Source organism: Polyodon spathula, chromosome 8 (assembly GCF_017654505.1).
Source record: "Polyodon spathula isolate WHYD16114869_AA chromosome 8, ASM1765450v1, whole genome shotgun sequence".
Lineage (NCBI taxonomy): Eukaryota > Metazoa > Chordata > Actinopteri > Acipenseriformes > Polyodontidae > Polyodon > Polyodon spathula.
This window is the reverse complement of record NC_054541.1, coordinates 27,137,907-27,153,642: the sequence shown is the minus strand read 5'-3', so window position 1 is coordinate 27,153,642 and position 15,736 is coordinate 27,137,907. Positions and strand designations below refer to the sequence as shown.

General features: G+C 36.7%; 1 protein-coding gene and 1 pseudogene across 1 annotated transcript; one reads left to right on the top strand and one right to left on the bottom strand.

Moving 5' to 3' along the window:
- Positions 1–827: 827 nt before the first annotated feature.
- LOC121319698 (periodic tryptophan protein 1 homolog) lies at positions 828–15,144 on the bottom strand. Its single transcript, XM_041257390.1, has 15 exons — positions 14,844–15,144; positions 14,587–14,645; positions 13,833–14,011; positions 13,618–13,703; positions 13,296–13,392; positions 12,154–12,264; positions 11,882–12,012; positions 11,406–11,479; positions 10,964–11,060; positions 4,329–4,390; positions 4,114–4,225; positions 3,307–3,397; positions 2,785–2,906; positions 1,570–1,675; positions 828–1,159 (listed from the first exon to the last, which is right to left on the bottom strand). Exons 1-15 carry the CDS (start codon positions 14,907–14,909, stop codon positions 1,050–1,052), a joined length of 1,503 nt encoding a protein of 500 aa, XP_041113324.1. The 5' UTR covers positions 14,910–15,144; the 3' UTR covers positions 828–1,049.
- Positions 7,106–8,574, top strand: LOC121319699 (annotated as a pseudogene).
- Positions 15,145–15,736: the final 592 nt, after the last annotated feature.

Here is a 15,736-nt window from a genome sequence, read left to right as displayed (position 1 = left end):
TTTGCAAGTGGTAGTTTCGATTTTAAAAACACCTTATAATTTTAGCAAAATATAACATTTTTGCCAGTTCTTTTTTGTTTTCTTAAACAAATTTTTTTTTTTTTTTTTTTTTTTTTTAAATAGTATAACGTTAGATTAGTATAAGTTAAACCAGACAAACACTAAAACCGTTTTCTACTGCATTTAAGCTTTAAGGTTACATAAATAAAAATCTATTGCTTGACCCACCAAATAAGTATTAATAATATAAAAAAAAAAAAAATTATTTAAAAGTTATTTTAGTTTGGAATTTATCAGTGCTGGCAGGATGCAAACTGCTTATTTCTCCCTGTCTGTTCCATAGTTTTTGTGAACTCGACAAGCGCAGGTACTCTAGATTTACCTTCCATGCTGCTGATGCTCTTCTCTCTGTCTCTACAGTGTGAGTGTTCCTCTCACTCATAAAGAGGCAGGGCTTGTGCATATCAAAAAAGGCTGTGGTTATTGAAAACGAAACTGATCATGTAAATTTATCATAAAGACTATGACTCGAGTCAAGTGGAGACTTCTGGGCCGAGAATCGAGTCAAGTCTTTTGAGCAGAGACTCGAGTCAAGTCTTTTCTTGCAGGAACTCGAGTCATTTAATGACAATTTGACAACAATGACTTGAGTCCAGTCACCAAAAACTGAGAATCGAGTCGAGTCACTGACTCAAGTAATTACAACTCCATCTTCAACGCCATATAAATATATGTACAACTTATCAAATCAGGTAATATAAAAGCTTTTACCTGATAAAAGTTCCCCTAATTAAAACAGTGAAAAAGCAAACAGCCAGGAGGATGATTCTGTAACAATTACTGCAAAATAAAGTTGTTTATTTTGTCAAAGTTAAATCAAATGCTGTAGCATGGACTGTACTAACTGGTGAACTGTAGCTGTTTTTATAGCAATGCTATATCCAACGGCAGCGTTAATGTTTTAACCTTAGATCCATTGTGCAAGGTTTTTGCTTTTTTTCATATACACTATCTGTCTTCATAGTTAGGTTCTGACTTATGTGGCACAACTACGACTCCATTGCATTCTCAGTACTGCTGGTGGCTTGTGTTCTACTGCCTGTTGCCTCCAGTGGTGTGCCAACCACTAACCGTTCTCGACTTCCAAATGCTGCATTCACTGCAAAGAGAAGCAAAATAACGTTACCATTCCAGCAAAATATGGGCAAGACATATTCTAAACTTATTATGCTTAAGATCTCCCAACCCATTATCCTTTGTTGTGTGCTTAACATTGCGTTCTATTTAAATTAGCCATGTGATTCTCTGAATATTCTGTACCCTACCATAGGCACATGCACACATTTTTCCCCTACTTCTGAAAATGTGAATTATGTACAGCTGAGCACTAAATGTGAAGTACTGCTCAAATCCTAATGGTTGAATAAATGGTTTTATTTCCCAGCTCGCCATTAAGATGCTGTTGTTCATGTTCATGGTTTATACACATGGCAGCCTTACCACAGAACATTAAAAGAGATTTGTTTTCTGTATGAGCAATGGCATGTATAGTGTTATTATATACCATACCTGCAGCTACATCACTAATATCCCAAACGCGTAATCCTTCCTTTTGCCCACCAAATGCATAGACAAAGGGTAGGTCTGGACAGCATGAGGCACAAAACAGTACTCCCTGTGGATGAAATTAACAGATTTCAATGGAGAGTGTATGTGTCAAACTAATGTTCACTTTTCACTGAATTCAGATTGGATATATCATCCATAAATATTAAACATTCAAACGTTTTGACTAGAAGTCTTTTCCAATGCTTAAAATATACCCGTCTGTGGATATTTGAGATATTAAAATCTAAAATAAGTGTCCCTTTATCATTGTGTGGAAGATCTTTTTGTTCTTTGCTTCTTTTACTACTTTCAAGGACCGCATTTATTTATTCAGCTTTCAGGCACGTCAGGTCCATTTTATTTTCACACATACTGTGAATTAATCCCCCCCCCCCCAGAGTAAAACAGGTTTAAAATGCACTGCACAGCAAAAGAACACTCAGTACTGCAAATTCAACCAAGCCCCACCCCTTGTTTGCTGTATTTTTCACATACCTCTTCATAGTCGTGCATACTGATAAATCCTCTCCTGATCACTCGTTTTATCACCAAACTCCTCACTAATGCGATCCAAGACATTATTTTATTACTATAACATCTCAAAAAGCTCTGCAAATGTCTGCGATATTCTTTGAGTGCTGGCTGCGGAAGCAGCTATCTCCTTTGTTTGTGTCCGTGTTATCTCTGTGGTGCAGGGGCTATGTGTATTGCTCAAATACGCCCCCTTTTTTTTGGCTTCTCTTGGCTCTTATCGGTCTTACTTGACCATTGAAAGGTTTTCTCTGCTATTTCCAGAGAAAAAAAAAACGACTAGAGACCTGTGCTTGACGTCTTTTTGATGATGTCGGATAAAGTCCGACATCAGACTGGAAAGGGAAAATTGTAATGTCGGACCTGGTCCGACACAGGACCGCAAAGGGTTAAGATATTGCTTCCTGAAACCTAATTCCATCTTGTGACAGTAGGTCAGACTGCAACTAAATCGAAAGAATCAGTCTACAGTAGTCCTTCAATAGCGTTATTTAAAACCAAAATGGGAGGCCAACATTTATGGTGCTGGTGCCAATATGAGGCAATACATTAATTGTAAAGGAATGACAATTGCATCTTTAAAATAACATTAAACAGTACAGTATATTGAAATACCATCTGCATGCGTAGATCAGCGGGACTCACCATTTTCATATCTCTGGAGTGGATGAGACTAGGCTTGTTTCCAAGAATATCCCAGATCTTCACATGCTTATCTGAAGAGGATGTGACTAGGCACCCCTTTATCTGACTACTCAGATCTAATCCTGCAAAAAGAACAAAAGCACTGTTGTTTAATTGTGCTAAACTGAACTGTATTTAAGATACACTAGTGCCTGATTTATAGAAGTAGTGTAAACCAATGCTGCATACCTAAGCTTAAGTTGGCAAGGTTTGATTGTTTTATATGGATAATGTGTATGTATAACTTTATGACTGTGTAATGCACAAGTAGTGAAAACTGTCTTGCCTTGTCTCGTTGTCTGGCTATGAACGTTTTCAATGATTCATGGAATAATCTTCAGAACTATTTTCATTTTCAAAGGAAGACATATTTACTCAGTACTTTATTGTTTTTTCGCTGTGGTAGTGAATTAACTGCTTTGTTTACCATTAGGGGTTTTATACAAGTAGTTTTAATCTGCAAAAAAATACAAATAAGCATACCTGATACTTCGCCGTCATGAGCTTTGAGTGTAAAGACAGGCTTATTTGACCGTGCATCTAAACAATACACAAATCCATCTTCCGTGCTGGCCTGAAAGATACATTTAACAATGGCAATGATTTAATTAAAATTTTTAAGTTTAAGTTAAAGGGTAAACCAAGCTTTGTTACCAGTTCTTGGTTTGGAGTTTAAAAAATGTTAACTTTTTACAATGTATTTCTTCTTATCTCTGTGTCAAAAGCCTTTGTCTTCCATTAGAACCAATTGCAACATACAGTACAGGCTTCTCTCGATAAAGATCAGCCTTCAATAGCAAAAAACAGGAACAAGCCCTGTTTACGGGCCAAAGCTTAAAGAACTGAAATGGTCACTGCAAGTAGAGATATGCCTGTGTTTGCCCGTCTGGTTATCTATTTTTAACAGCAATTGTGCCTGAATGGTCATCTTTTGGTGTTTACATGTTCTTTTCTCTAGGTGTTTAAATGTTATTTTACAGCAGAGCTTGAGGGGTTTAGTAGTTGCCCTGAAATAACAGTATGTGCATGGAAACCCATTCAGGTATTCTGGTATTTTTAAAGATGACTACCCACTTCCAAATGTTCTACCTGTGTCTACATACAATTGCAAGTGTCTGTTTAAAAGGTGTATTGCCAGTTTCATTAACTGAAATCAGAGTAGAACACGCACACAGAAAGACACCTGGCTGGCGTAGTCCATTACCAGTACTGTAGTTGTACCTAAAAAAAAAACAACACAATACTGTTTGACTAAAATGCAAAGAAAGTTCCAGTGCTAAACAAGCTTACCAAGAAATGCCATGGAGAGAAATGGTTCCAGATTACTCGCTCAACCTGACCACTAAACCTCCATATCCGGTGGTTGTCTTGTGGACTTCTACAATCGTAAAGAATCGCAGACCTGGAAAAAGGGTAAAAAATAATCTTGAATTGGCATTCTTAACAACCCGCAAGATAATATTAGGTCTTCAGTGTATTGCATGTGATGCTTAAATGTTGCTTACTTGTCAAAAGATCCAGAAATGAGTGACTGTGCTTCAAATGGATGAAATTTCAAAGCCTGAACCTGAAAAAAAATAAGTCAATATGTACTTTGACATGACAGAACTATGGGTGAGTGTTCAGCAGACTGGGTTGTGAAACAGTTTTTAGCAAAAAACACTCATGACTAAATTCACATTACCAATCGTTCTTTGTATGATTTAAACACCTTAGGTGTCACATTCAGCTCTGCGATGAACTACATGCTATATTGGCAGACTAACCACTACTTTTTTTTTTTTTTTTTGTAATGCCCCCTTATTGTAGCTGCACATCATATGACATACAGATGGATGCATGGGCCACTTTGAAGGGTTAAAAGGGCTCGGAGGGTATCATTTGGTAGCTCCTCCTCAGCTTCTGAAGTTCTTTACTGTTCAGCTCCCAGTCATATCAACACAGGCTAACGAAGCTCGACTCATCTATGGAGCAAAGGTTGTGAATATAGCATGCTGGGAGGCTGAGAGGGCTCTGCTTCCACTAGTCATCAAACTGACCTGAGAGCTCACTTGCCTGGCGGAAACCTGCAACATCTGCCTCACATTACTTCATTACAGCAGGTAGGGATCCACCTGACTCAATTTTTTTATATTCACATTTTTATCTAAAATATTGCATGGTATTGTTACAGTATGGCTTGACACAAATAAAAGGGGATTGAATCAATCAAAATAAAGGGGACTGAATCAAACTGACACTACCAAGTAAGGGGATTGCATTAATCTGACAGTGCTGAAGGCTAAAATTGTAAGTAATATATTCACCATATACAAAAGATATAATGAACAAGGTCACCTTTTTGTATACTGGCACACTGTTCTGATACTTCATTATAATGAATTATTTTCATAGCTACCAACACCACCTGCCTATTTCATGTATTTAATGTATATCTAGGTTACCTTGACTTTCCACCACTATCTTTATTGTTTCAGTTTTATTTGCTTGTAGTAACAATAAAGACAATCACATTTTTGCTTCTGTTGCAAATAAATCTCAGGCTGGAAAATTCTGGCCCTTGCAGCCTTTCACATAGCTGCTAATGTTATTGCAGATCACATGAAGAGTTGTACAGGGAAGCATTACAGAAGTACCTGGAGGTCAGCTGAAGGTGCTGCACAGTTTAACAGCACCACAATACACAGGCTCATTATCTCAACTCACAGAAATATAGGTAAAAATCAGTACAAGAAATGGATTAACAAAGCAACATAGCAGTCTCCAACAGTCACGTTCAGTTTAACACTAAAATATAATTAATTTGTGTCAATTTTGTATATTCCTCTGCAGATAAACCTATGTCCTCTTTATAATAGAACAGACCATTTTGTCAATACTTTGTTCACAGGACATAACCTTTCATAAATCCTTCCGGTACCACCAACATCAATAACTGATGATCACTCTGAAATACCAAGGTATCTCCTGGGTCAAGTAAACAAACCCAGGAAAGGCTGGAAATGATGGTAACCTTAAGAAAAATGTACAACACTCTGATCCAATAACAAAACTTCTAATTTTGGATTGGGTCAAAAAAAAAAAAAAGACTATGCAAGTTTACAGTAAGGGATTGGAACCTGGTGAACGGATTCCAGCCTTTAACACAACACATTAAGGTCACACAGAACATACTGTACTATCTAATGCACCTAATAATAGCAATACATAAATAAACCAAAGACTACTACACATTCTATGTTGATTTTCCACTGCTGATGGTGCCGTTTACTGCATCTTGTTGCAAAAGAGGTACAGTTCAAACCACAAATCCCATCATTCCCATTTAGAGCAGTTATCAGGATTCCTCAACACATCTAAACTCCAAAAAAGCACTTTGGGAATTACCAAAAAAAAAAAAACCAAAAACATAAGAGAGAAAAAACACTGAAAAACAGAAGTACTAAGTATAACATTAATTTAAGTGATTCATGTAATCATTATGGTTATTATGGTGACATTAACCAGCATTTACAAGACTGTAACAGACACTACTATAGTAACTACAAAGCAAACACTGCTAGGGCAACATCTGCATTTACAAACAGGTCTTTTTCTGCAATGGAAAAATGCACTGGGGGTTTTACATTATTACCAGAGGAGACAGAGGAAATATCTGCATAATTATCATGTAGCTGACCGTCTGTACAACTTAGCATCCTGTGAACAGTCCCAGTCACCCAAAATGTAATCTTTAGTTTACCAACTACGTTGGCTGGTGGTCTATGCTTAAAGCCTATGCCGGAGATCTCCCCTGACTGAAATGTGCTATTGTTCTAGCAGACAGGAACAGATGAACCAGTGCACAGTTAGAACAGACAATACCAGGCGTATCAAAGCATCTGTTGGTTCCACTCCGCCATACCTTTTGATGACTCTTATTGTTTTGATAAGAGCTCAAATCAGACTTCCTGATATTGCTCTTGTACTGGTTTGTCACGCAGAAATATACTGGTGACTGTGCTTCGAATCCACAGACCCCAGAAAAGCCATCAGTAACAAATGCAGTAACCAGTCAGGGTTAAAGTAAAGCTGTAGACCCATGTGTGAAACATTAACATCACACTGCAAATACACTAAGCTTGCAAAATATATGAAATGGAGGGATGACAGTAGTCAAATAAAAGCTTAAGCTTTCTACTGACTGCTATCCCCCCCCCCCCCCAAAATATTTGAAGAATACTTAATACTTACATAAACATGTACACATGTAAAATCAATATAGATGTGTGTTGTGGTGCAATACTATTTAGGAAAAAATACTCAAATCGCAAAACAGAAGTTAAAAAAACTATTTATCTTTAACTTTTCACAGGTAAAATGCTTTTAAAAAGTGTAGTCCAAGTGGTGGTTTCTTTAACCTGCTTCCTACTTTATCAAGCCACATGCACACCTATCCGAACAGACCCAAACCTTAATTTTCAATCCGCTTTCTCAGCAGCCAGGACAAGCAGCATGTTGGGAGGGCACCAGAAATCTGTCACCTTCGACAAGCTGTTGGTTAACATTGGGGATGACTTTAATCCAGACTCAGGAAGGTTCCGCTGCAGGGTACCCAGGGCTTATTACTTCGCTTTTACAGTGGGAAAGAACCCCAAAAAACTGATCTCAGTCATGCTGGTCAAAAATGAGCAGGAGGTTCAGGCTATTGTATATGATGGGCACCGCCAAAAAAAACGCAAGGTGTAAAGCCAAAGCATCATGCTCAGTTTGAAGGCCACGGACACAGTGGAGCTTCTTCTGCACGACAACCCCAGGTATGCATAATACAGCAACAGGGGACCGTATACTACATTTACTGGCTACCTGATATACCCAGGCACCTCTGCTCTTTACCTATGCAACCATGTGGCTTCCCAGACCTTGCAAGACCATTATCACTCAGGGTACCACTGCCACCATCATTTAGTTGTACAATCTCCAAATAATCTGCCATCAGACAGAGGTAAGGAAGAAGTCCCTCAATCTGCATTCTCAGTGGCCAGGACAAACTCGCTTCTTGGAGAGGATACCAGCAGAGACAACAGTGCCGCAATCTCCTTTGACCTGGAGTACGTTAACACTGGAGGTCACTTCAACATGTCGTCTGGGATTTTCACCTGCCGTTTCCCAGGTGCTTACTATTTCTCCTTCAATGTAGACAAGCACCCATTGCGGGTCGTTTCTGTGAAGCTTATGAAGAATTCCAGCGAGGTGCAGGCTGTGATCTTTGACGAGGATGACTCCAAGTGTAGGGAGATGCAGAGCCAAAGTCTAATGCTCTCCCTCCAGCAGGGTGACATAGTTTGGCTCTACAGTCAACAGCATGGACGCTTTGCCCTTTACAGCAACTATGGCAAATACGTCACCTTTACTGGATTCCTGGTGTATCCTGACAACTGTCTGTTTGACACTCACAAGCAAACTGCTAGAACTCATTTTTAAGATGTGTTCTATTCTAAAACACACTTTCTGGAACTCTCATATTATAACCTTATTCTTATACTGTATGTAGCCTATATACTGGAACCCTGTTTTAATATCTATTGTAACCATTACATTCCACACAACTGCTGTAAACGTATACAATTCTGTGTTAGATATAAAGTTTAACCAGGAACCAAGCTTCAAATCCCCCAGAAATTTTAATTGTTAATCCATTTCAACCAGAAGAAATGGTTACATCATAGCATGTATTCTTGACGTGTTTTTAAATTTGATATATATATAGATATATACACACACATATATACACATATATATACACACACACACACACACGTCAGTTTATTAAATGGTGTTTTAAATAAATACAAATGAAAAAAATCCACCTTGTATCTGGAACTGTAAATGCAGTGGTGTAACCGTGCATGACTATTGGGTGGTCGTGGGAAGCCACACAGTCTGACATCATTTAGTAGGTGTTGCTACCTGGGTCTAAACAAATCTATGCATAAAATCTGGCATTTATAGAAATGATGAATCAATAGGATTTGCTAATTTTTTTAATTATACGTAGACATGCTCCAAAAAGATACTCTAATGTGTTGCTATCACTTAATGATAAACTAATCAAGAATAACGTTAGAATCAGTTAATGCAAAAAGCAGGTTATTCCAAGTATAAGAGCAATGGTATCTTATGACATAGAATTAGCATTTCATTTCAGAAAATTCTTGATGCATGTAGCAGTGCAACACCACAATAATAGATCATAGATCAAATTTTCATTCTTTATTATTTAAAAAGAACAAAGTTAAAAACAGAGCAACGTTTCAGCCAAACGGCTTTCATCGATGCTGAAAACGTGCCATTAAACAGTGGTCAAGTCACAAATAAATACGGTGAAGGTTTATTGATATTTCCCAAGCTTCAGCAGCCTAGCGTCAATAGCGCACCACCAACATTAAAAAGAAAATGTGTTCCGTGCACTACCTGTTCCTTTGTTTGGATGCTTCGCTGACTAAATATTTGTAAAGCATTTGCAAGATGTTCTAGTGAGGGTGACAGGTGTTCTTCCTCTCTGCCAGCCCGTTGCCATGGAGATAGTGCGCTTATGTTAGTCATGTGCATGCTGCTCTGAATCTTCATCGACTATAGCTACGAATTCTTGCGTTTCTGAAGTCAGCAGCCGGTATGACCCACAAGGTAAAGGTACCTTCAGGTTTTATAATTTTTTGTTTGATCCATCAAACAATTGACAGGTAGTTAAGCTTTATAAAAATGTATTCTGCATTAGCATTTTGTGACATTTGCATTATATTTATCAGTAGTTCATATTTGAGAACAGTAGCAGACAGAGTTGAAAGAAATAGAAAGCAATTAGCTGAAGAAGTGGGCAAATAACAATAGTGGGGGAGGAGTTAGCTAAAGGGTTTTATTTATTTTGTATTTGTAAAGGTGGCCTAAAGTAAATACCGTTTTTCAAAGTTAAATATACAGTGAGATCATGTTTCTAGAATAAAATTGTCAATAGGACGCAGTGGTATTTGAATACCTGGTTGTTGTGAGCTATAGTAAATTTGCTTCAATTACCTTATTGCAGACATTTAACACCTGCTCAACATCAAGTTAGAATTGTTCCACCTGAGCAAAGATATTATGAAATTGAATTGCAGGCATGTAGAATGCAAGATTCGTTTCTCCATTAGTTCAAACATTGCATATTACAGCATTTTTTAATATTAGTTTGAGTGTTATGCCTTAACTATTGGTATGAAGCTTTATAGTAAAATACATATTTTATAAGACACATATATCTATATATCTTAACCAGAATAGCACTATATGGTATTGAACAGGACGAGACAAAACATTTGAAGGAGACTCAGAATTGGATAAGTTGGTTGTGTTTTGCCACCAGAAAGATTGTTCCTTGCTTTTGAAATTTAAAAAAGAAAATGCTAATATATTTCTAATATATTTTTTCCTCCAGGTTTGTCTTTCAGCAAGTCTCACTAAAGGTGGATTTTCTGTAATGAAGTTAGTATAAATAGTGGCTACTAGACATGTAGTTGTAGTTTCTTACCCCCTGCAACTGAGTTTGTTTGTTTTATACTACTTGCTTGTTTTTAAACGGTTGCATTATACTACTATCATAAACCTATTTGATTTTAGCTTAACACTTATTTTGACTTAAGAACTGTCTTAAGTAGACCACCACAAATGTTTACAACCTGTAATATAATGTTGCCTGGAGTACTTTCTTGAATAAAGTAGCTACACACTGACACATTTTAAGTCAGAGAGACTCACGATTTAATTTTGGAGCATCTCAAAGCCCTTGTTTTTGAGTGTCAAGCTTTGTATACACAAAGCAGAGTTTTTTTTTTTGCCTTGCTTACTATTCATATACATATACCCCTATTATATTCCTTTAGTTTGTTTAACAGAAGACTGCAGTGATATGTGTGTGTTACTGAATCCATGCAAGCTGTGAATAATATTTGTATCATACCTTACAAGTAGATACACAATCCATTGTGCTGGACACCTTCCATCTATTTTTTACTATAATCCCATAGAAAATCCTAAACTGCCTCTTCGCCTTCTGAGCATTTACCAGGCAAATCAATTGTACCCTTTTTTCATAGCCCCCTTTTTAGATACAGTTCCATCTTACCTTGTCTGTGTGTAATGTGAGAGTTGAGGCTGGCTTGCCCTGTGCCATGTCCCATAGAATTACTGTGTTGTCAGCAGATGCGCTGGCCAAAACATTCCTAAGGGAGAGCAAACAAAAAAAAAAAAGAAAAAGCCTGAATAGGTTCTCAAATACTTTGCAGAACCATAGAAACACTGACTGCAGGGCATCTATGTCCAACAGATTCCAATATGTGAATTGTATCATCCATCTCTCATACACACTGACATGAGAATGCAGTACTGTATACCTCTCAACATCATAGGGTCATACTTTATAAAACAGAGGTGTAGGCTGACAGCACTGTTGGCATCTGGGATGCAAGCCATTTAAAATCTCACAGAAAACAAACCTCAAAAAAGATATTCAGTTAAAATACAGTATATAAAAAACAAGACAGTACAACAGTCACCCTCTTTCTTACCTAATCAGCTTGTTCCACGACAGGTCCAGCACAGCATCTGAATGTCCTTCGACTGCACTCTCTGCAGCAGCACCCTGAAATATTTACAACCCGTTTCATAGTTAGCATGGAGCTGTGAATGCCCCCAGTAACTAACCTCCATCAGGTTTGCGAATTAAGATCCCCGAGTGGTATAAGCATGTACAGCACTGGACTGGAGGGGGGGGGGGGGGGGGGGGGGGGGGGGGGGGGGGGGGGGGGGGGGGGGGGTTGGGGGGAATGGGGTTACGTCGCGGGGAAGCATTTGTCTATCTCGGATAGGAACTATAGTCTATTAGAGACCTACAACCTGTTGTTGTTTTCCAGCTAGGCCACAATCCTAAAAGACCCAGAATTCACACTTTCATCAGTGGTGCTGGTCCAGGTTTCTAATGATTTGCATAAGATTTCTCCACAACTTTGTACCAATAATTTCTCAAGCTACAGGAGTAGCCCACCTTCTTGCTCTTCTTTTTCTTCTTTGTTATTTTTTTACTGCCAAGAGAGAAGACCGGCTCAAGGCAATCCACCACATCCAAGTCCCACACGTCTATCACTGGGGTCATGTTACCAACAGCGACATAGTTTCCTGAATGAGTTGGAGGAAAGAAACACATTGCAGGAAATAATAATCCAAAACTACAAAGGGATACATTGTTGTGGTTTAATGCTTGTCGCCACTGCCTTTAACAGCATGGGGCACTGTAACATCTTTTGCAGAGTCAATTACCTGTTCCTTCTTGGGGGTTAGGGTCAAAGTTCAGCCACTCTACACACAAGGGGTATGCAGGTAAGAGAATGTCATGATGCACATAAAAGGAGTCTTCTTCATTATTGTATACTACACAGAAAAACAACAAGAAACTTGGTTTACTCATTTAAAGCATGGTGATTCTCATGGCATACAGTTACACAAAGGTACACTTATTAGGATTAAAATTATAGCCCAGGCATATTGTAAACTTTAGTATGCATACAGACACCACCACCCATAATCAAATTGAAGGGCCACTTTAGCTTAAAATATATAATTACTTTCTTCCAATTTTTTTTTTTATATATATATATATATATATATATATATATATATATATATATACATACATACATATATATATATATATATATATATATATATATATATATATATATATATATATATATATATATATATATATATATATATATATATATATATATATATATATATATATATATATATATATATATATATATATGAATTTTATAAATAGGAAAAATTGCTTTCTCTTAATGTTTGAGTTTAAAGAAGTTTGTCAATGACTAACTGTACATCCCCCACCTAGGGTGCAAATACAAGAGCTACCAAAATATTGAAATCACTATCTAAAAACATACATTTAGCGTATTAAAAGCAGGGATGGGAATATGACTCCTATTGCATAGCAGTTTAATCATTATTGGTTGTACTATGAGTTTAGAGGACATACCCGAGCTTGTTATCTATACATTGAGGCTAATCATGCTTGTAGTAAAACCTGGAATGGGTGAAACTGCTCTGCAATAGGAGTCTTATTTCCATCCCTGAGAAAATGATTCCTCCAGATTCTGATACACTTGTTGTATGAATAATAAACCAGTTAGAAAGGGGAGGAGTAAATATGAATGGCATTTGAGGATTTTTCAACACAACTGGACAAGCGGTTCTCTAGACTTAAACGACAGACACAATCAATAAAGCACGTATATAGCATGTTTAATCACAATTGAATATGTGTCTCGATTATCTGGGTGTACACTTGCTACAATATTGTAGGTAAAAGGAAAATTACATTTTAAAAGTTCACTTTTAAACAAACAGTAGGGCAAACCATGTATCTCCAAATTACTAACCATGTATCTCCAAATTACAGCAATCCTTCTCAGCTCTGCCTGCAACAACCAAGTTGTCATTTGATTTAATCTGAAAATCCTCACGCTCATACTGATCCTTTAAAAAGATAAAAGCAGCGGTTATATATAATACCCAGTTAGCGTTCACATGGTCTGCATACACTTAACAATGCAGTGTCTCATCTAAAAAGGTTCTCAGCAGTATTTACAGCATCCAAAAAATAAACACCAAATTCTAAAGTTCCTGCAGAATATAATTAACAGTTACTTTAAGGAATTCAAGGTGGAATTTATGTTAAACATTTAAGTCACCCATACTCACAGTATCCTTAATAGTAACATAAGGGTCCTCTTCATTATTTCCATGGACTGCGAGGCCTGCTAGGCTGTCTCCTAGATTTGTTGCTTCTAGTAAAAAAGAAATGGATGCAAATTGGACCTCTTAGATTCTCTGGGACTATTTATTCCACCACAGGACTATTAGGATATAGAAAGCAGCATTTACACAATACATTTTTAAAAAAGAATCAAACTAACCTGTGTCTTCCTCATCATATTTATCAAGCCCATATTCTGCTAGTTCGTCTTTATCCAGTCTCTCATCATCAGTCTCATCTTGTTCCTGTGGAGCCTCTGTCTCGTCACTCAGTTCTTGTGCACTGGCGACCCCCTCATCATCGTCATCATCTAAAGCTTCACCATCTTCAGTTTCATCTCTGAAAACAAACTCATTGAAATTTTCAAAGATTCTCTGCATATCTGCTGTCTTGCAGAGAAAAACACAATACATGGTTATAATGGTCTTTATAATGTGCTAAAAATGACCTTATCCTACATTTATAATGTCATTAAATGTTTCATATATGTAAAACACAATCCCCTTTAAAATGTATTTTTTGGTATGCCACATGCCACAGTGGCAAACAAGTTTTAAAAGGTGCAGTTTGAAAGTTTCTGTCTCAAACTCGTCAAAACTACCTTTGAGGAACAAATAGATTGGACTGTAATCAGGTTTGAGTGCACATGCTGCTACATACAGAGAATGTAGCAAGCAAGACACCAACAAGGAATCACAGTATACTTTTAACTGAACAGGATACTACACTGTGGTGTTAATATGTGGCCATCAAAAATAATATTCTAGAACTATACTCCTTAGTCATAACAGAAAAGGCACTGTATAAAAAGAGCTGTTATCGACTCAGGAAATCTGAGCCAGCATAGGGAAATTAAACAAGGTATATCAGGAAATTCAGATAAGGTTTTATGTAGTTTAAAAAGCTTATCTTACTCAATTTGTTCTTTCGCTTCACTGATGAGACGCTGTAGTTCATCTTTACTTAGTTCAACCTGTTAAAAAAAAAAAAAAATCCAATTAGCTTTATATTACAGAATATAAACTGAAAACTAAAACATTTTAACACACGGCGCAGACTACAGTATATTATTTATGATGTGTCGGGCATGGAGTACACTAAACAAATACACAATTGTACAACAATATTAGCTGGGCATGTATATTATAATTGTTACAGTAATAAAACTTACCTTGTCAGGTGTTTCTTTGGCAACTCCTTGCTTTACCCATCCAACACAAGTGATCTGGCAGCTCATTGCAGGTTTACTTTTTATTTTTATTTTACGCTTATAAAATACCTCAGAATTTGCTGGGTGTTTTATGTTTGTTTGTGTTTCCCTTTGAAATTTCGATGACAATAATTTCGTTATGTTTTCTTCATGTGTAAACCCACTCTTAAATACCCCTGATACACTCTTATTAGATTTTCACATGAATAAACTGGAAATGTAGAAGGGCTATATGCACATTCTTATGTGCAGTCGCTTGACGATGACGGATATAGCTGTCCTACGTACTGCCTGACAGTTCAAAATAGACTAAAATTAGCGCTTACCTCACCCTGTGTTTTGTCTGAAATGTACTGGTTTTAACCCATTAAATCCCAGGTATCTTATTTGGAGAGGCATAAATGACAGATATGGCTACACTGTAAACAAAATAAATAGTTTTACTATATATATATATATATATATATATATATATATATATATATATATATATATATATATATATATATATATATATAGCACAAGTAAGGCTACTCAATGAACTTTAACGTTGAACTCCAAAATCTCCAAATTTTATATTCTAAACATAATTATTGGTAAGACACACTCTAAATAACACATAATTGAGTTTTGGTCAATATATAATACGACGGATAAAAAGCAAATGTACATTACGCCGAAAAATCGTAGTTCAACTTTTGTAGGTGTTGTCAACATAATAATAATACTAAAAAAATAAAAAAAAAAAAAAAAAATTAAAATTTAAAAAATAAAATTTTAAATTTTAAAAAAATTAAAAAATCGCGCATGCGTAGTTTGTGCAAATAGCTCAGATTTCCAGCAGCACAGATTTC